Below are 22763 nucleotides of genomic sequence, written 5' to 3' on the forward strand. Positions count from 1 at the left end.
TGGCTTGGCATGGGCTTTTGAAACTTCAAAACCCTTCCCCATTGATGCACTTCCTTCAGCAAGGCCACACCTCCTAATCCTTTAATCCTTTCCAATAGTGCCACTCTCTGGTAACTAAGCATTCAAATATATGAGCCTATGGGGACCATTTTTATTCAAAACACCACACATGGGTTCTGAGGCATTGACCTCAGGTCTTCACTATTGTGTGACAAGCACTCTATCTGCTGCTCCGGCAGTGTATTAGGATTTTGATGGGATTATAATGAGTCTACAGATATAATTGACATGTTAATGTTAAGTCTTCCAGGCCATAAACACAGGGCTTCCTTGCTTTCTTCTAATAAGTTTTATTATTTTTGATATTGTCATAGACATAAATGTTTTTCTGATTTTCAAGTAAAGTGGTTGGCTGCTCCTGTTAATGAATTCTCCTGCTGCGTGGACGGGTGGCTGATGGCTGTAATGCTTCTTTGCCCTGTCACTTGGCTCAGTTGTCAGTCCTAGCAGCTCTACACTAGTCCTCAGCTCTGTGGGTGAACTCTTGTCTTGTTCCCTCTGGGTAATTTTGATTTGCTTTCTTACCTTGTTGTTGTGAGTACTTTTGTGCTCTGTTGAATGGAACTGATAAAAACGGGTGTCCCGATGAAAGTGAGTATCCGGTTCTTATTCCTGACCTCAGGGAAAGCATCTCATCATTGACAAGTGTGAATGCCAGGGTTCTTCACAGAGGCTTTTCTCAGTTTGGGGTAGTTTCTTCTCCATCTGGTCTACCTGGACTTTGGCTCTGTTAGTCATGTAAGAGCATTGACTTTAGCAGATGCTTTTCTTTTTGTTTTTGGCATCAGTTGGGAGGGTGATGTGAGTATTTACTGTCTTTGTGTTTGTTGATAGACTCTACATATTTATTTTCCTTTGTTTAACCATTCTCTTGTTCTAGGAATAAATCTCACTTTGTTATGATGTACCACTTTTTACAAAACTGTTCAATTTGGTGTGCTAGAACTTCATTGCAGAATTTTTACATCTGTATTCATAAGAGATGCTGACCTGTTGGATGGGCTTGTTCGTATGTTACAATTTTGGCTCTGCTACTAGAGTGCCAACCTTATACAGTGATCTTGGTAATATTCCTTCCATCTAATCCTTTGAAAGAATTTAAGAATAGTTGATCTTAATTCTTTAAACATCTTACATAGCTCACCCACAAAGCCATATGGATTTGTGTCCTTCTCTTTGGGATATTTTTAAAAATGCTCTTCCAGTCTCCTCCATCATTATTTATTCAATCATTTGTCAAGATAAGTCTTGCTAGATTGTGTCTTCCTGAGAATTTGTTCATTTTGAATAGGTATGTTATGTTCCATCTGTTGGCATGTAATTTCTCATAATTTCTTTTAATTCTTTCCATTTCTATAAAATTGTCTCAATATCCCTTTGTTCATTACTGATTTTACTCATCAATCTCACTCATGATTTTTCTTAGTCGAACTCATGGATTTTTAAATTTATTAATCTTTTTAATAGCTTGCTCTTGATTTCATTGTTCTCTGTTTTCCCATTTTTCTTGTGACATCTTCTTTACTTTTTACAAATGCATTGTTAATTTCTACATAATTATGAATTTTCCAGTTTCTTCCAGCAGTAGATTTCTTCATTACCCCACACTGTTTATAAAGATCCTTCATATGAATTCAAGCTTTAAGCATTTTAAAGACTTGCTTAGTATCCTAATGTGGCCTATTTGGAGAACTTGTACTGTGCACTTGGAACATGCATTGTATCCTACTTCTGTGAGCAGTGCTTGCTGTACCACTTACACAAATTCAAATTATGTTCCCTTTTTGTCATCATGTTAGTTCTGCCTGTGATTAAAAGTACCATGTGGACATGCTCTACTGTTGCTATCTAGAGGTGGCTTTTTCTCTTGTCAGGTCAGTTAGTATTTGCTTCCTATATGTCAGACTTTTGGTATTTGCTGATTACAAGCTTCTCTTGGTAGACTGATTCTCTAGCCTGTCAAAAATGCATTTATTCTTATGTGTGTTGGTGTTTTACCTCCATGTACGTCTGTGTACCACTTGCTTACCTGGTGCATATAGAGGCCAGATGCAGTTACATGGCTGTGAACTACCATGTGGGTGCTGGACATCAAACCTGGGTCCTCTGCAAAACCATCTCTTTAGCCCCATATTCTTTTGGTCTTTCACAACAATTTTGGCTTGGTCTATTTTGGATCTACCCTTCTTTCTCTTGTTTACTATTTTCATATGTATCTTTTTCTAGCCCTTTGTTTTCAACTTGTGCATGCTCTTAGGTCTCAAATGGATGTCTTGTATGCGGTAGATTATAGGAGTGTGGCCTATTATTATTTTTTGATGTTTTGTTGGTTTTTATTTTTGCTTTTTTCTTTGTTTTTTTTTTTTCTTATTTTTGGAGTGTGGCTTATTTTGTTACTCCATTTTGGCATTCTTGATTGGGAGTTAATTCTACTTAATGTCATTACTGACAGGGAAACACTTATTTTTGTTATTTTATTGCTTTTCTCTGTGTGTGTTTTATAGCTTTTCAACTCATTTCCTAATTACTAATTACTTCTGTCCTTTGTGTTTAGTTGACATATTTTGATGATTTTCTAATTTGTCTTATACATATTTTATCTTTTGTGATCACCATGGAAAGTGCATTTCCTATTTTAAAGCTGTGACAATCTGTGTTAACTTGATAGTATCTTAATTTCAATGACATGTAACTCCACTTTATCTTCTCACAAATTAATGTCACTTGTGTTACAAATATCCAGGAATGCACAATAATAATAATATTTTTCTGCATTAGTTTTCTACTCTTGTAAAAAATAAAAAAAATACAAAAAAATGCTAAAAGAATTGTAATTATGGTTTTCTTCTTTTTTCCTTTACTATAGAACTTGATACTAAATGTGTCTAGAATTCTTGCACCTGTAGTCTCCCTTACATGGCAGGTCTACTGGTATTTGCCATTGTTTTGTAGTATTAAAGTTTGGCATTCTTGTAGGACTATTTACCATATATAGAATTTTTGGCTGACAGATTTACCCTTTATTGTGTTAAATGTATCACCCCTGTCATTTTGCTGGAGGCTTCTGTAGAGACATTCATACTGAGGTCACTTGTATATGACTCACTGATTTTCTTTCCCTTGCCACATTTTGGAAACTTTTTATCTTGGAACGGTTTGAGTATTATATGCCTTGATGATGTTTCTTTGACTTTGATGTTTGTATATTTTGCCTCATATTTGGAATATTTCAGTCAAGAATTCTTCAGATAGTGTCACTTTCTTACATTCATCATTTTTTTTTGTTTTCTTTGACACAGTTTTTTTTTTTTTCAAGTGAGCTCCAATGGGCTCTGTAGCCAAATAAGGATCTCAGGTGGCAGAAGCCACAGAGTCAAAATGGGAGGTGCATAGAAATCACAGGGACCATGTTTCACAGGCATCTCAGGACAAGGCATCACAGGCAAATGGAAATGGCAAAACATGTATACCCACAAGAAGCTGGGGTGACACTCTTGGAAATTCAGACATTATAAATCAAAGTGTGTCTATACTTCCTGATTGCCCTACTCGGCCCGTTAAGCTTATGTTACACTCCTCTGGTGGATTTTTCCATCCAGACATCATATTTTCAGTTCAGAATTTCTGTTTGGTTCCTTTCATATGAAGAACTTTTATTTCCTTGCTGACATTTTCTAACAGTTTTTCTGATTTCCTCCAGTTATTTTTACTTTAGGTATACTTAAGTTTGAAAACCTTGGCCTAGTAAGTCTGTTGCATTTGTTTCTTTAGAACTGCTTTCTAGACATTTATTTTGTTCTTTTGGCTGATTTATGCCTTCCTTTTTTTTTTTTTTTTTTTTTGTATATTGTCATGTATTTGTTTAAAATTGAATACTTTCAAAACAGGAACCCTTAAAAGTATTTATAGACTAGATTGAATAATATGTATTACATTACCAATTAGTAGAAACCTGGCATTGCCCAGAACCAAAGTGTTAAGCTTTTTGGGTCTTCTATGGGCATACATTTGATCCAAACCTCTGTACATACATTTATCACATATACTTAGCTTCTTATAGTCATGCATGTTTTATTGTCTCCATTTGCCTGTATAGTCTTACCATGATATATCTGTGAAGCTGCAGTCCCAGAAAACTTCCATGCACTCCCTATCTCCTCTGAAGCCTGTGCCTCCTGAGATCCTGTCTTGACCACAGTGCTCTATTAGAGATCTGAATCAAATGAGGCAGAAGTTCCTTAGATAGCCTATTGTCAGAATGTTGAAAACTATCTCCATGTTGTCCCTTGCAGCTTCCTAGGAATCGGACTGTGGTCTCCTGATGGCATGTACTATACCAGGGAAAGAGTAGGGCAAGGGGATATGATATTGTGAAAGAACCTTCCTATTGGGTTGTCAATTGCTTGTTTGCTGTAGATTTCTGAACTAATTTTCAGAGCTCCAACAGACTTGTTTAACCGCTCTGTACGTGTGTTTACCATTTCGTGTGAGAGTGTAAGCTTGTATCTTCCTAGTCTACTATATTGATGATTTTTTTTCTGGTAAGAAGTGAGCCCTTAATATTAATGATGTTTCCAAGAGATGGTTCACTATGTTCTGCATCTTTCAAGATTCTTTGTCTTGCCACACTTGGCCTATGATGTGTTTAAATTTAGATCTCCTTGAGTCTATCTTACATGACATTTGTTGATTTACTTGGATGCATAGATGAAAGGTTTTTAACATAACTTAGATATGCTTGAGAATTTATTTCAAACATTCCATCTGCCCCTTTCTTTCTAGAACTGTCACATGTAAATACTGATGTACTTGATAATATCCCAGGTCTCTGAAATTCTGTCCATTCCTCTCCCATGGCTCTTTAGATCAGACAATTGGACTTGGTCTTTTACTGAGTGCCTCTTCTTCTTGCTCAGTTGATTCTTTCCTTTTTCATTCAGTTATTAAATTTTCACCTAAACAAAAATTTCAGGTATAACTGATAAATTTAAATTTTCCTTTAAAAATTTAAATCTTTTTATTGATATTCCCTCCTTCCTTAGAGAATTGTGAAACTTCAATTGTTTGGGTAAGATTTTCTTTAGAAATATTATCAACAGTTGTTTTAAAGATCTTTCTATAGTTTATCATTTTACAGGCTTTTTAGAGTCATATTCTCCTAACTGCTGTTTTTTCCTTGGGGTATACTTTCTACTTTTTTTAGATCAGTGGTTCTCAACCTGTAGGTCATGACCCCTTGGGGATCAAATATCAGATACTTATATTATGATTGACAACAGTAGCAAAATTATAGCTATGAAGTAGCAATGAAATAATTTTATGGTTGGGGGTCCCCACAACATGAGGAACTGTATTAAATGATTGTAGCATTAGGGAGTTTGAGAACCACTGCTCTAGGTGTCTCATAATTTTGACTGAAAGCACTTTAAATAATATGATTTGAAGACTTTGAAAATCAAATTCTTCTCTTTTCAAAGATGAATTTTTGTTGTCCTTCCTGCCTGTGTGTGAGTGTGTGTGAGTGTGTTTGTGCATCTCATTTTTTTGTCTGTATTATAAGTTCCTAGTTCTGTGACAGTATGAGGTCCCTCAGGTCTCTGGTTGGCCTCTGTGATACTCTCATTTGTTAATTTATTTGTGGAGCTCTCAGTGGCAATGCACATTTGTGTCTCATACCCTTTGATGACAGCCACTGTGCTATGGCACACTATGTCACACACTCAACATTACATTTCACTTCTGTATGCATAGAGCGCCTCAGGATCAGCTAAGAGGAAAATGGAGGTGTATGTGGTATTTTCCGCTCTCCAAGATGGTGCTAGAACCTTGCTAGGCCATTTATGAATGTCTTATTTCCAAGACTTTTCTAATATTTTCTCCATATTCTTGTTTGCCTCTGTGGATTTTGCCAGCTTCCTTCCAGGTCAAGTCATCCTCTATCTCTTAGAAAAGAGCTCAAGGCTTCTTCTGCCCCTCTTGTGGTTGCTAGGTTGCATGTTTCCCTTGACAACATGCTTGAAAGGATGCTGAGGGTCCAGTGCAGGAGCTGGGAGCAAGGCAATTTAGAATGCTGCAAAAATCAACTATTCTTGCTGAAAGTTCTTGAATAAGGGCTCCTTGTTACAAGCCTTCCATTAAGTTTGAGATTTTTTTTTTTCTGGAAAAAGTCCTGAGTTTTCTAATTTTTATTATTTTTGATGTTAACATAGAAACTAATGTGCCATTATGTTTCATAGGCCAGATTTTGCTCATTTTTTTGGCTGGTGATCTTGCTGTGGGCTCCTACTTTCAGAGAGTCTTATGGTAGTGTTCCAGGTGTGTGTCTGGTGTATTTGTTCTTCAACTAAACAGAGGCAATTGAGTTCATCATTTTGACAGTGGTGTTGCAACGTTGGAAACAGTAACAGCCCACTTTAATAATTATCTAGAGAGATAATTCATTATCCTTATTACATACTAAAATAACTTTTACAGTTTTAGAAATGAATCTCTATCAACAAAATTGAGAGTTAGACACGTGAGTTTTTAATCACTCAGACGATTTTGTGCAAAAACCAGGACTGAGAAATAGTTTTGAATCTCACAATACAAAACATAGTATCAGATATTCCTGAGATCTTTGATTCACCGAAGATTATATGAATAAAAATGGTCTCAATTGTGTAAGTATACTTAAAATTATTGCTTAATAACACTTAGAGGTGTGTGTCAGTTACTCTTCAGGTTTTAAACTAGCTCTGAATACATAGTAAAATGCTTATTGCCATTTGCATTATTGTTTTGAACATATTTATAAGAGTAAATAAATACAATTAAGTTAGTTTCAAGTTTTTTATTAGATATTTTGATCATGCAAGCTATCAGTAATAAACATATTCTAAAAATAACACTGAAAATTTTAAGTACCTTGTTGAATTTTCTTCCTCATTTTCTCTTTGTCTTTACACACACACACACACACACACAACTTTAACAATCTTCAACTTCATAGATGAAGACATTACAATTTAGAGAGGAGAAATAGCTTGCTCAGTGTTATGTTATTAGTGATCATGGACCTAAAACATATTACAAATGGTCAACCCAGTGCACATAAACATTAGAATGACCTGTAATCTTAAGTTGCCAGCTCCCATGCCCATACATTGTGATCAAATTGGTTTTGGATACAACTTGGATATCTTGGTCTATTTCTGCTGCTGAACTTTAACTCACAGGAATCAAAACAATAAATACATGTTTTCTATGGTTCAGGGCAGTCAAGGTCAAGGCACTGACACCTAATCTAGTAAGGGTTGCTCTCTGTTTCTGAGATGGTACACATGACAAAATGCAGAAGGTCAAGAAGTCTTTCTCACATGACTTAATTCCATTCTCTGGAGCTCTGCCCTCATGACATAATCATCCGTAAATGTGCTCTGACTACTGTCACATTGGTGATCAACTTTCAGATGCATGTTAGAACCCAAATTATAACATCAGGCTGAGGAAATTTTAACAATTCCCAGAGTAGTGCTAATATGCCATAAAGCTTGAGAATCACCGTTTAGTTTCATTAAAAAAGAAATAGCAACTATATTTTTTCCTCTCCAAGGAATTTGCTAAAACAAGAATCATCAAATACATTGCTTACATTAAAAGATTCAGACACCTCCCTTAGTTTTTCTAAGTTCTATACAAAAATAAATTCCACAAAGTGAAATCTACATCTAAAAGCTTGTATCAATTATATGGAAACTATTCAACTTAATTAATACCATAAAGGGTGGTTAAAAATCCCTTAAGTGCAAGATAAGGGTGTTGTGTGTATGTAGTAATTTATGAAAGGCAAAGAGGGATTTCAGCTGGCTTCAAAATGAAACATAAACACAGCAACCTGACTGCTGGAATTGATCATATGGTTACTCAGTCCTTAGCAGAAGTCCCACGTCTAGATCATAGAAGATAAAAGTCCCAGAATGTTCTTCTGGCCAGGTCACATCTGGGAATCCATGTTATACTCTGGGTGTGTTTTAAAAGGAACTTTGATAATTGGGAAAGGAGACCTATGAAAATCATTTAATATGGAAATTGGTTAAAGATACATGAATACAAAGGCCATGGGACAGCTGGCTTCATACATTTGGAAAGCATCCACACAGATGAAGATTCGATACAGTCCATGTGTCTTACATGTGTTGTGTGTTTGTGACAAATGGGTATGTGCACCACATACTTGTAAAAAGCATGGCACAAGAGGCAAAGCTTGGACAATCTCTGTAAGATGAGAGCTCCTTTTATAGTGTCCTTAGCCTGGTTCATATAACCCACTATTTAGAAGCATGTGAACCTAAATAGGAATTCACTTTGCTTTCTAAATCTGTGTTATGAAATATATGTGTTTGTTTTGTTTGAAGTTTTAAATATATAGTAACATTAAAATATACACAAATGTGTACATATGCAATATATGCAAATATATGTACATTGAGCTTTATAAATCTCATCTAGTTTAAGATGTGCATTTGTTTAGCACCTTTCCAATACATCACTGGTGGAGAATGTTGTGTCATTAACTCTGTAAGCGTCTGGTATACAAAAGTACTTCACAGTTTAGACCTCCTCATTAATGCAATATTCACCCAAAGGAGAGTCAGCACAGAACACTGCTAAGTGGGAAAAGAAATAAACAACACTACTTTCTGTAATGCTTAAGCAGATTGTCCTGAATTAGGTTAAGGAGTTAGGGAACAATTACAACTATTAATTTACATTATTTTTCTTGAGAGCCAACTAGATTAAAACTCTCTTCACAGTGAATCTGGATTATAAAGCCTGCCTCATTTCTTCTCCTAAATCTAATTTCCACTGCTTTCAGTTCATGAGCAAAAGGATGGTAGATGACACCCTGGTTTCCTGAAAACTTGCATTTGAAAGTGTAAGGAAATTTGAATTTAAAAGTAATTCTTTTAGGCTGGGGAATTTGTTAGCTACTGGGATAGAACAAGGGTCTTTTTGTGACAGCCCTCTACAAATAATGCTCTGTTCTCAAGTACACATGAGTTCTACGGAGACTTTTAAAAGGTTTAAGTCACCGACTGCACTTTTAGGGTGGGATGGGTGAGTTTTGGATTCACTGACATGCTATTCAAATTCAAATGGAAGGTTTTTTTTTTTTTTTTAAGTTTTATGTGCAATGTGCTATTTTAAAATCATTTTCAAATACTACGCTACACACTATAGGACCTCTTTTTATAGCTCATCTGATTCAAAGTTTTTGTCATAAGTCATATTCTCCTGGCCTTGGATGTGTGTTAAAGGCATACTACGTGTGTGTTACATCTGCAGGAAACTGCCTGCTCCGTTTGCTGAATGCAAGAGGAAGATTCTCATACCTGTTCATGAAGCACTCTATGGAAGCACACAGCTTTCTGCTCTGTGCATTCATCAGTAAATAAGAGCTTAATAATTTCCTACTGGATAAATTCTAACAAAATATCAGTATTTTGCTATCTTTACATTCTCATCTCTTTTGTGTGTTCTGTTTGATCTTGTTTAATCTGGACTTGACACCTTTCCTACTTCTTCCACAGTTCTGCCTCTAAGCACCCTGAGGGGGATTCCCTCTTGTCTTTCACTGGCTGCTTTTGTTTGGTCACAGAACTCCACATCCTTTAGAGTTATGAATCCCCTAAGCTGTGGGAGGTCTTCTGAGTGTCTTAAGTCATAGTTAAAGTGATAAGTACAGTCATGAGTGCTTAGGGTCTTGCTCAGTGTAGAGTGAAAACATACTAGGTTTTGCACCTATCTAAGTAGATTTATTACTGCCTATTCCTCTTGAATTTTGAACCCCATCTATGCTGTGAAGTCTTAATTGTCCCTTAGGCTATTTTGTCAGAATCAAAGGAAATATGTGTGCATGGAAATCCTTTGTAAACTGCAAACAATTATGCAGTCATTGTTTTCCTTATCCTTATTACTAAGGGTTTTCCCATTACAGATGAGTGTCTGAGTCGTGCAGAACAGGACTGCACCATGGCGAAACTGGCGTGGAGCAGTTCCTAGGATATGTGAGAAGGTGGAAAATGCAGTGGCCTTGCCCAGCCCTTCAGCATGAATGCAAGACAGTTCTGGCAAAATAACTGTCTTTTCCACCCTCAAGTATACTGTCTCCCCTTCCAGAGAGACTACATGAGACAAGATGCCACATGCTTAAACTCTTTAAGTCTGAAAAGAAAAGAAAGAAATCTCACCTTCAAAACAAATAATCAACTCTTCAGGGACCAGGGGCTGACATTTTTTACTGTCCCGGGGTCTGCAAACTGCCTAAGACCTGGGTGGGCCAGGACGTGGGTCTCAGCTGAGACTTTGGCTCCCTGTGTCTCATACCATCCACCTTAGGAAGCACTTGGATCAGAGACAGATGTGATCATTTTGTCATTTTTCCCAATATAGCCCCAGCGCCCCTGCTGATGCAGAACTGGGAAGCTGGTAGTCTGGGAGTCTGGCTTCAGAGGACTAAGGATGATTCCCAATTGGACTCTTTGACCTGAACTTACCAATTTAAAGTCCAGCCTAGGGACCTCACATTCTTTCGTTTTGGTGTTTGTGACTATAGGAATCTATATATCCTCAATTATTTAGTCATTTAGCTGCCTATTTAATTATTATTGTTGGCAGCACTTGAAATTGAACTCATCTCCAGTCTGGTGCTGCAATATCTGGAATTTATTGAATATCAGAACCGTATTCCCCAAAAAAGATTCTGCAAAGATGATAGGTTCCCTTTTTTCTTGTGTGTGTGTGTGTGTGTGTGTGTGTGTGTGTGTGTGTGTGTGTGTTTAATTGTTATAGTGAGACCCCGTCTTACTATATCACTCAGGCTGGCCTCACACTGAGACTCCTTCTTTGCCTCCCAAATGCTAGGATTAGACATGTGTTGCCCTACTTAGTTGGGTTAACTCTGATCTTAGAAAGAGAGACTTAAGAAAAATCACTGAAACCTAATGAACACAAGGCTGCAGACACTTCTGCTACAAATGTCAAGTTATAAGTGGCATTTGTTTAGGGTCATCGGACTCAGCAGCTCCACATGAGCATGAGGAACAGACTCCTTCCTTCTTTTTAGTCTGCCTTTCTTGGTTTAGCCAATTATGGTAATTCCTTAAGTAAGCAGGAAAAAAAAAACTTTCCAAGAGGCTCAGCTGACATCATCTCATTGCTCACTGGTGATGCCTGGACCCTTAAACAATAATAGGCTAGTGTCCTGGACATCCTTGCAGGCTTAGGCCAGTCTAGAGTTACCCTTGGATTATAGAGGCTCCTCTCCCAGTGCTGTGTGGATGGCTAGGGGAAATTTGTGTGTGTGTGTGTGTGTGTGTGTGTGTGTGTGTGTGTGTGTGTGTGTGTGTGTGTTCTGTGATGGTAAGAAGACATAATCCTGCATGAAGATGCCTCAAAACAAAGAAATCAGAACCCATAAACAATACATAAATCCAACTCTGGACTTACATTTATAGCCAGAGGAAATAGAGTCAGCATACCAAACACATGCCTGTCTATACCCATTTATTATGGTAACATTCATACCAGCTAAGATATGACACTAATGTGAGTGTCCATTAACAGATGGATGGATGGTATCTACACACAATGGAATATTATTTAGTCATAAAGAGGAATGAAGCTTGCCATTTGTACCACAATGAATGAAGCTGGAAGATATTATATCAAGAAGTAAGCCAGGAATATCAAATATTCTCTTATATACAGATGCTAGAAAATGTCACCTGAACATAGGAAGATCAAGTCAAGTTGGTTTTGAAGAGTTGTGTGTGTGTGAATAAAGAGAGGCTGGACTTGATGGGTCTGTGCTGTGTGCATGTGTTATTACATCACCCTTATGTGTTAGTGTGCACAGTTAACATGCCTACCAGTGCATACAAAGACAACATAAAACTAATCCAGTCCATTTGTCAATGTCTACCTAGTCTTTCTTTACATTTGTTATGTATTCTCACAGTAGACTCCCCACAAGGCCTCTAGGAAGCTTCACAATGCTGGGGTTATAGGCTGAGGCCTCCTGGCTTTTATGTGGTTCTAAGGACTCAGCATCCTATACTCAACATTTGAAACCCAAGTGAGCCATTGAGCCATCTCCCAAACTTATGCTGCTCATTTTTAAGAGAAGTGAGATTTGATAGTTTTTTTTTCTTTTTTGGAGAGAACAGTGAGGCAGGATAGCGTTGCATACTCGGTAGTTATTGAATTTTTTAGTATAATTTTCAGGTTTGATTGCATCTTATTGCTCAAAATTTTAATGAAGTGACAATGTAGACCAAAGTTGTAAATATTGTTTCTTTTATATTATAATAAAACCTTTACTATAGAATTATGAAAGTGGAACAACTCAAAAATGATTTTGGGGGCACATTAGAAGCATGTTCCAACTATCAGAAATGGTATTTGCATTTGGTATTGAGTTCTAGGCCCCCATATTGATCCCGTCTGTTCCCATGGAGAAGGCTGCATTGCCTGATGACTCTTGCTGGACCTTGTGCTTGGGTAGATCTGGCTTTCTGTCCCGGCTCCACCTATCACTAGGAGATTAGTTTGGTTTATTATGCATATGGGCTTGGGGTAGGAGGTTCTGAGACCTTCATAGCCAACAGAGTGACAAGTCCTGGGAGGCAAGAAGGCAGTTCAGCTCAGTGCAATTCAGTAGCCAGTGTTGGATCAAACTTTGGAAGTCTGGCCCCAAGTAGTTTATTTTAGGCATATTTAAACATAGCACAGTTTGGTGAAGATTATTCTGGTGATTATCAACTCAACCCCATGAGCACAACAGAGCAGACATAAATCTCTCTGACGAACAAAATAAGCTAAATACAGATCAGATGTTACTATGTTGAAACTTTGTAAAGTCTGCAAAGTTAGGTTCTAGAAACTGAACGAGAAAAAGAAATTTATGATAAAGGTGTGAGAATTGGGTGCTGCAAGATCTCCTGCGACACAGATAGTGCCAAGGTCACCAGGCCAGAAAGCACATCCTCTCCAGCCTTCTGGGATTTTATTCCTTTCTTTGAAGGTACAACTCTGTGTGCTGAACATTCCAGGTCCTTCTAGTGCATATCTGGGAGCACAAAGATACCTGTGCCCCTTACAGGCTTGCAATGGAAAAGGCCATAATTTGAACACACGCTAACTGCTAGACAGTAGCATGGCTAGTGAATAATGGACCATCTGCCCACCTAGAATCTAAAGTTCAAGGTAAAAGAGAAACAAAGAAGCCATTCAGTACCTTCTGTAATGGTCTGTACTTTGAGTGAAGTGTTTTAGGAGCCGCTTAATCCCAGTTCTCAGCAGAAGCCAATGGATTAGTGCTTTTGTCAGATATTAGAAGTGATCAGGTCGAGGCTAGAGATGAAGACCGGGCTACAGAGAATGCCTTAGTAACCATGTTTTGGAGCTTGGATTTTCTCCTACATCAGGTTCATCATGGAAGAACTTAGGAGGTGTGGGGATGTCAAAATCAAACTGACGGTTGATATAGCTCATATGGCATCTTGCCTTTACTTGGGATATAATCTACCTTATAAGGTTCAACATCTGTAAACCAGTTTTAAAATTTTAAATCAGTTTTAATGATCAAAACTTGAAATAATCATACCCAGTGTGCAGGATCCTGGTAAGGCTTAGTTAGGCTAGTAGATTTGCTTTTCAAGCAGTGTCTCCAAAAGACGTCAAACCCCACTCGTTACATCAGTCCCCAGCATGTCTCTGCCCTATCCACCTGTCCCTCGGTGTGCTATTCACTGTATTTCCCTTCCCTTCCCTTCCCTATTGCTCCACCCCGTTGTGGAGGCAGGATCCTGCAATCCAGGCTTTCATGGGATTAACAGTCCTTCTGCCTCAACCCCATGCTGGCATTACAGGCTTGCACCACTATGCTTACTTATGTCGTTTCTCAATGCACATTTAATTTCCCTACCAGATGTGCCCAATACAATGGCCACACAGTGTATGTATCAACATGCTTCATTCACAGATTCTTGATAGAAGGCTCTTTGTAAGCCAGCTCACTCCTGAGGCCTTTTCACGGTCACTCTTGGAGACGTGCAGAAAGGTACAGAGTCCAGATCTTTGGATGTGTGCTCTTGGCTAAAGCTGAAAAGGTCACACAGATCACTCAGCATTTTTGTTTCAGCTCATGCTGGAAATGTGGGGCCATTTGGGAGTCCACGTGGAACCACATATTTCATGTTTGTGCTTTGTGTTCACGATTTCACTGCTAAATGGTCCCCAGGCATTGTGCTGAAGTATTGTCTATGGTTCTTAAGCACAAGAAGGCTTTGATGTGCTTTTCATAGTAGATATGTGTTTGACAAGCTTCTATACATGAGTTATAGAGCTGTTGGCCACAGTGTTAATGTTAACGAATTGAAAATATACATGTACATACCAGCATGATGACTCAGTTGGTAAAGGCACCACAACAAAGTCTGACCCCCAAATCAGAGCCTCTGGAACGGAAGAGAGAACCAAATCCTGTAAGCTGTCCTCTGACCACTGGAGTGCTGTGGCAGGCATACCCCCAAATGAACAAATGAATAAATATAAATAAATAAATAGGTAAATAAGTAAATGTGATTGCTTAATATGTAAAATAAGGAGTGTTCCAACTGAAACATAACAATAATGTTATATATTGATCAGTTGGCAAAATCATTGTCCCCAGAGCTAGTCAGAACCAAACTCTGTGTTTCCTCCAGAGAGCAGCAGTTCACTATTGGTTATGTCAATGTTTGCAGGGACGATATAACTGCCTGCAGATACTAAAAGCCACCCGTATTTTGTTACCTTCTCAGTAGCTCCTATGGTAAATACTCAAACCTGCTGTGTACATACTCATTATTACATATGTAAGCATACGCATATACATAGAATTTGAGAATACAGAAATATATTAAATTTTTCTTTTTATCTTAAAATATACCTAACAGCCTTATTACTAATTTCTACCTTTTGTAAAGTAGCCTTAAAAAAAGGTGTTTCTCTTTTACCCAGGATGCTGGAGAAATGGTCCGTTCCTTTGTTGGTGGTTTGGAACTTGTTGTCAATTTGTTGAAGTCAGATAATAAGGAAGTCCTGGCAAGTGTCTGCGCTGCCATCACCAACATAGCAAAAGACCAGGAAAACTTAGCTGTCATTACAGACCATGGGGTTGTTCCTCTGTTGTCCAAACTTGCCAATACAGTAAGTATTCCCTGTTTTCTCGGGGCACTCTCAAATCATCATAGACATAAACAAGGAACGTGCAGTTCAGAGATCTAAATTCAGGGTTTGTGTCCATTGCTTATGAAGTATAAGATTGTCCTCAACTTATAGAGCTTCTCCAATACTGATGGACTCAAAGGTATATTTTACAAATGGAATACTAATATTCAAGGTCTTTGTTAAATAAAGGCTTTTTATTATTTGTTGTTGGCAAGCAAAGCTATGGCAAATATAAGTGCTGTTATGTAAGTGCTAGCTGTCATCTCCCCTGCCACTGTCATTATTCTTAAGGTAGCTGTTCATTCTAACATTAAAAGTTAAATTGTTCCTCTCTGAGCTCAGAAGCCTGGACCGTGACAGTCCAGAGCTAGAAGGCTTTAGCAGTACTATACTATTTATTTGAAACTGTGACAGCTAGAGTAGGGCCTTGAGACGATGACTTCACCATGCCAAGAGGTATCTGGGCAGAGCTGGAGTAGCAGTTGGCAGCAGCAGGACAAAACAGAAATGCAAACACTGGCAGAATAGTCAGTGTAAGACACTGGCATTTCTAAGAGGATCTGTCAGACTCAGGGTAATGAGCTCTGCTTCAAGAGAACAAGACAATGGAAAACCACATCACACTCAGTTATGCTGTTCCTATATGAGGTCATTCTAAGCAAAAATTCTGGTTTACATAAAGAAAGGACAGCAGAAAGTCCAGTGGATGCCACTGTACATGCTAGTTCTGTCTTTTCCCATTCAGAAATTAAGGTTGGATTTCAGGTCTCTACAGGTAAAAGCACTTGCCACTCAAGTATGAGAAATAGATTTCAGAGCTGCAGCACCCACCACATACATGTCAAGTGTATATTTTGGCCTGTCTGTAATCCCAGAGCATAGGAAGCAGAGATGAGGGATCCACATGGCAAACTGGCTAGCTAGAATAGTTGAATAAGCAAGACCTGGGTTCAAGTGAAGACCCCACCTCAATTTATAGAGTTGAAAGTGATCAAAGACAACATCTATAGTCAACTTCTAGCTTCCAGGTACACTTGTATCCCATTCACACATGTGTATCTATATATATGCAAACATGCATGTGTGCCACACACATACACTTGAAAAAAAAAAGCAATGGGAAATAAACATAGGTTGAATAAGTAGAGTTAATCCATTTGTCCCAATCAAATGAATTAGTTCTTGAAGAATATCCAATAGTCTAGAAATATTTTTATTAATAAGTAACACTAATTTATAAGGTTTTTTTTTATTTGTGTGTATGTGTGCATGGGCATGTGAGCTCTTGTGTGTGTGCCATGGAGGTCATATGACAACTTCCACCATGAGGGTTCAGGATGGAACTCATCAGTCTCACTGGCAAGAACATTTACCTACTGGTCATCTCACTGGACCTAATTTGTTAGGTTTTGATATGGGCAATCTCGCTTCCAAGAACAAATGATCAATGTTGGACATTTGACTCATTTTTGATCTTTGATAGCACAATTTACATTTAGCTCATAGAAGTAAGACCAAGTCTTTTAATCCCATCATTCAGGAGTCAGAGGCAGGTAGACAGCTGAGTTAGAGACCAGCCTGGTCTACATAGTGAATTCAAGGTCATTTAGAGCTACATCATGATATCCTTTACCATACATATATATATATATATATGTATGTATGTATGTATGTATGTATGTATGTATATATATGTATATATGTATATATATGTGTATATATATAGTATTTCCTTCAAGGTACTTTCTAAATAGCCACTGCAAGCTTCTGCTGACTCCCTGGCATCTCAGTGGACAATAGTCATGAATCTAGCTTCACTGAATCACTGTGGTACACACTCATTTCTTTCCCCTTGTGCAGAATAACGACAAGCTGAGGCGCCACCTGGCTGAAGCTATCTCTCGCTGCTGTATGTGGGGGAGAAATAGAGTGGCCTTCGGTGAGCACAAAGCGGTGGCCCCATTGGTACGGTACCTAAAATCAAATGATACCAACGTGCATCGAGCTACAGCTCAGGCCTTGTACCAGCTCTCAGAAGATGCTGATAACTGCATCACCATGCATGAGAATGGCGCTGTGAAGGTACGTTGTGCCAGCTTGTAAATGTAGGCTGGAAAGACATATAAGGAAAGTTGATCTACTTACTGAAAGGGTGCTGGGAGGTGGGCTCAGTGGGTAGTGCTTGCTGTGAGCTGCTCAGGCATGAAGACCTGAGTTTGGATCCCAGGATACCGTGTAAAAGCCAGGTATGGCACTTTGGGGAGTTAGAGAGTGGAGACAGGTGGATCCTGGGGACTCAAGAGTCAGTCCAACGGAAATTTTGATTTTTGGCCTTCATGAAATGTCAACTTCTGATCACACAACCACACACACACACACACACACACACACACACACACACACACATAAAAGAGCATGCCCATGCATATGCCACCCCCCCCATATATACAACCTTTTACTAAAAGGGATGTTTGGATACACAAAATTGTTAGGTCACAGCTGCATCTGAACCCTGCTTGTCATGGTTTGTATTAAAGATGGATATAGATAGAATTTCCTTAATCAGAGCCTGTGTGGGATCTTAGTAAAAGAATCATTCTTGAATTTGAATCAGATTAATGTATAGCCCATGAACATTGATTAGCCTTCATGATTCTCTGTGATACAATGTTTTGCTAGCACAGAAATGATAAATGATGATACATCCATTGCCATCGATGAATAGCAAGAGAAGTGACTGAAACAATTCTAGACTAAGGTTAGACAGCTTTGACATCCTAGCAAAGAATCAATCCAAAGATAAAGATGGTTTAGTTTTGAATCTGCATCTGATTTTATATACTTTTAGCTAACATATGTTTGTGAGAGACTTTTCACACAGACTTGAAGTGTGCCTATGTTTTTGAACCACCTAGAACATTTTGATGGTGATCAAAACAAAATTACTCAGGTGTGTGACACATGCCTAACTAAACCCCCTATACTTGAGAGGAAGCTAAGGCAGGAGGATCATAATTTGGGGTCATCCTAGGCTAAGTGGTGAGACTGTCTTAAAAACCAAAACAACTACCCAAAAAGGCAAATAATAAAGCACATAAAAATTCCTTAGAGTTCACTGACCTATATCAGGAAAAACCAACAAAAATATTCTTTTTGTAACTTGCTCCCTTGTATAACATAATCTTGTTTGCTACATTGGTTCTGAGCCTCTGTTATCCAGATGCATTTACATTTGAAATATAAACCCAAAGATGATATTTTAGACAAGAGTGAGAAATCTCTAGTTAGTTGTTTCTAGTCAGATCTAGATATGCCAGTACAAGACATCTCATGAAGAATAATGCTTTTAAAATACCAACTGGTAATTTTCAGTCAAATATTTTAATTTACCCTTCAAACTTCCCATGGTTAAAAAATGAGATGGTAATGTTTCTGACATTAAACCCAATTTACATTTAAATGTGCCAATCTTTCCATTATAAATATGTTTTATGGCACATAAATTAGATGGATGTGCTTCTTCTAGCAAAAATTTTAAAATCTGGCATAAAAAAGTAACTTTTTAACTAACACATTTTTAAAGTAGATCGCAAAAAGAAATCAGCGTGCTAACTTTGAGTTGCCGCAGGGTGACATAAATGCTGTCCCTTTTATATGACCATATTCACACTTTGAAAGAAGAGATGCCTGATTTTAAGTCATGTGTTCTGTGGCTGAACAAAGCCTGCACTGCCTGTGATGTTTTAAGTCTGCAGGGTTTAAAAACTGAAGCTATAAAAGTAAGTAGCCTTGTCAAATATCTGGGTTATAACTCAAAAAGTTTTCAGGTTTTGTAAAGTGTATGTGTTGTGGCCTATTGACATAATGGCATGCACAGATTCAACTCTTAAAGATTTCTTCTGATGAAAGACAATAGATCAAGACAGTTGGTGATCTGATGGTTTAAGCATGTGTCCTGACCCTGTGTTCAGTCACCCATACACTGCAGGTGTGTTAGCAACAGAAGACAGAAAGTGATGAAGATGAGACATGAAAGGGACAGTAAACACATATGCTGGGCTCGGCGGGCTTGGAGCCTTTCCTTAGGGACTCATAGGGGACCTTTCTAGAAGTCTCATATTTGCATTCCTGACTACCTGTCAATTTTACTAAAGGGTAACTGAAGAGAACAGGGTTGGGGGAAAACAATAAGTTCACCTTAAATAGGAACAGAGTGTCTGAAGAGATGGCTCAGTTGGTAAAGTACCTGCCATGCAAGTATTAGGACCTGAATTCAGTCCACAGCAGCCATGTAAGCTGGATATGCTGGTACAAGTCTATAGCCCCAGTGATGGTTCAGGCAGAGACCCTGTCTCAAAAACCAAGATGGAGGTCAACAAGAAAACACCTGACACTGGTCCTTGGCCACCATGTGCACACACATGCGCATGACCCCAAATGTACATGTGTATACACACATAAAGATTTACATGCACACCATACACACAAATTAAGCAAGCACATAAATACATACATGAAATGACAGAAGGATGGCCTTACCATGGGAGGTATCAATACAGATGTAGCCTGTGCAGCCTGTGCAACTAAGTTGGCCTTTCTTTTCCACCGGGCCCAGGGCACCAGACCTCATGGGACCTCAGGAGAAGGATGTAGTCCCCCTCCCCTGCTTGCCTTTAAAGTCCATAGGTGTGGCTCCATGGGAGCTTCTAGAATAAACAGTTTAGGACTATTTTGACATTGAAGTAAAGGAAGTTAATCCAGACTTCATGTTAATAAAGAAGATTCCAGTAGATGAATAAGGCTAGAATATATTGGTGTGTAGATAGGTGTTTCAGGCCCATGAAGTAACTATTTCCACACTGTCACATTAAATACATATCAACTTGGGGTTAGTTTGGTTTTGATATATATATAAAATCTCACACTTTATCCACTCTTATGATAAATTCCTGTTTGGTTTGGTTTGGTGATAGGTCTGGGTAGCAAAGCATGACCTGATACACGTTAGGCAAATGCTGTGTACTAGCCTACCCACCAAGCCCCCTTCTTTGCTGTTTTTGTTGTAATTGCTGTCACCCTACTCCAGCTAAAGCCTGACAGTGTGACTCCTCAGCCTGGCAAGCATTCCTGCTGTAGCTGCCAAAGAGCAAACATCAACAAGTTCCATCCCAATCACCAGAGTTATACTGTCATCTCAGTCATAAGTAATTCAAAGCAGAGTCAGTTCCTATGTCCAGAAGTTTTCTCAACTGCAGTGGCTGCCATTGAGCCATGCTTCTTCCTCACACTGACTGACAGTCTGCAGCAGGCATGTGAAAGGCAGCTCCAGGGGTGTGGAGGAGAGTTGGCTCCTTCATATGTTCAGTGTGAATGTTGTGTGAAAGCAGACTTACCTAGTAGACATGGAATGCCAAGGCAAACATAGTGGTACATGCCTGCAGTCCCAAAACCCAGGAAACTGAGGTAGAAGAATGATTTCAGGCCAACCTGGGCTACATAACAAGACACCCTCCCTTCTCAAAAAAGCCAAAGCCAAACGAGAACAGAAATGTCACATGACCCATGTATGCAATAGTAGTTTTTTTGAGTCACAGTTAAAAAAAAAAAACTAAAGTAGGTAAAGTTGGTTTTAGCAGTGAATTTTAGTTTACTCAAAATAGTTTTAAATGAATAATCATTTATTTATATATAACATATTACTTCTTTTTGAGCCAAGTTATTAGGATTTCACATGTGCCTTACGGTACCTCTCAGTGCAGACCAGCCGCATCTGCTGTGCTCAGTGGGTGGCTGATGGGCAGTGTCTTTAATGGATGGAGTAAGTTAGAGACCAGGAAGATGTGATGCTTCTGGGAGGCACAGGGTCATGAATAAGGGTAGGCTCAACATCTTTACCACACAGTTCAGAGAAGCATGGGGAATGTTTTCGGTTATTTTTACCTTGGGGATATATGAACAAAGAAAAAGAGCTGTCAAAGAAAACTTGAATAGTTAACTGGTTACCCAGGAGTTCTAGGAACAAAGAAAGAATGGGTTTCAAATGGTTTTAGGTTCAAAATAAGCCAAAAAGGTCAATAAGAACTTCCTAATTCAGTTTTGCTGAAAACTAATCCTGTGTCTGAGTCTTCCCTGGGTAGGGCCTCTTTTCAAACTACAAATCTCTCCCTGCCCTGAATATAATGGTATGGGAACCACTCAGCCAGAGCCTCTGTGATTCTGGGGCTTGTATCATTGCAAAGCTGATTGTGAATGTAAATGTCTGTGATTTCAGATGCAAATGTCTGTTGAACACTAGCTTGAAAGTATGAATAGTCAGATACATCATAGCTACTTCCTAACTGGTGCAGTTTCATCTTGAGGTGAATAAAAAACTGCAGAAGAAATGAACACTAGCCCTTAACTGAGGCAGAAAAAAAGCAATCAAGTTGAAGGCAGCGAGAATCTATGGAAGGCAATGAGTCTTTCCCATGGTGACAGCACGTTTGTTTTCATAGTTTTTGTACCAGGCAAGCAAAGGCTTCTATGTGGTTGTACCTTGGGGAAAGGTAGGAAATTGAAAAAAAAATTGCAGAAAATATGTCACATGTTGCAGAGGAAGTCAGGAGCAATCTAACTTGGACAGAGCCAAAAGGGTTGTCTTGGCCACCCCTCGACTCCATTCTTAGAGTGGACAGAGAGTGAGCAGAAAGGATCCAGAATCTGACCCATAGTTTGGAAGCCTAGCATGGGGGAAATAAAAGCAGCACCCCTTTTTGTGAGTCAAGGGAAAGGACAGGGCTCATGTAGGTAGGAGTCCTTGGTGCCTGTGTGCTTAATGTTTACTCTAAGTGTGTTTTCTACCCATCAAAACTCTTATTTAAACATTATCATTTCAAACCATTTTCCCGTATTTCAGATATTCCTGAACGTCAACATTGTCCACTAATGTAGGAATGATGGGTCCAGTAAATGTGTGCCACATAGAGACTTTTCTCCGACAATGTGTTTTGTGTTTTATAATGGGCTTAATTTATATTTTCTCTTTGATTACTTGGAGTGTTCACTAAGATTACATTGACATTAACATTGTGTTTGCATCAGATGTTTTTATTTCACGTTTTTAACTTTAATAGATCTTTATAGCATGATTGAAGGATAATTGCCAGATGCATCCATACGTTTAAACTGTTACTCTAATCAATTTATTCACATTTGTGTACACAATTGTGCATGTGCATGTGCACAAACACACACACACACACACACACACACACACACACACACACACACACACACACGGTACTCCCTGGTGATCTGACTCTCTGCCTTCTGGGTCCAGACAGTATGTCCTTGGTATGTCTTGTTTATTTGATTTCTACTCAGCTCAATTATTTTCATATTCATCCATGTACTTGGAAGTGTTAGTCTTTATTTAGTGCACAGACCTGTGAAATACATGTTAGTGGGAG

At 38.5% G+C, this 22763-nt stretch overlaps 1 protein-coding gene across 1 annotated transcript in view; it reads left to right on the forward strand.

Moving 5' to 3' along the window:
• Positions 1-22763, forward strand: part of Odad2 (outer dynein arm docking complex subunit 2) — a 154835-nt gene that overhangs the window by 106934 nt on the left and 25138 nt on the right. The window contains exons 18-19 of the mRNA XM_051205607.1: positions 15106-15294; positions 17176-17397. Coding sequence (XP_051061564.1) covers positions 15106-15294; positions 17176-17397 — 411 coding nt within the window. The remainder of the gene's footprint in view (positions 1-15105; positions 15295-17175; positions 17398-22763) is intronic.

This window comes from Phodopus roborovskii, unplaced genomic scaffold (assembly GCF_943737965.1).
Source record: "Phodopus roborovskii unplaced genomic scaffold, PHOROB, whole genome shotgun sequence".
NCBI lineage: Eukaryota > Metazoa > Chordata > Mammalia > Rodentia > Cricetidae > Phodopus > Phodopus roborovskii.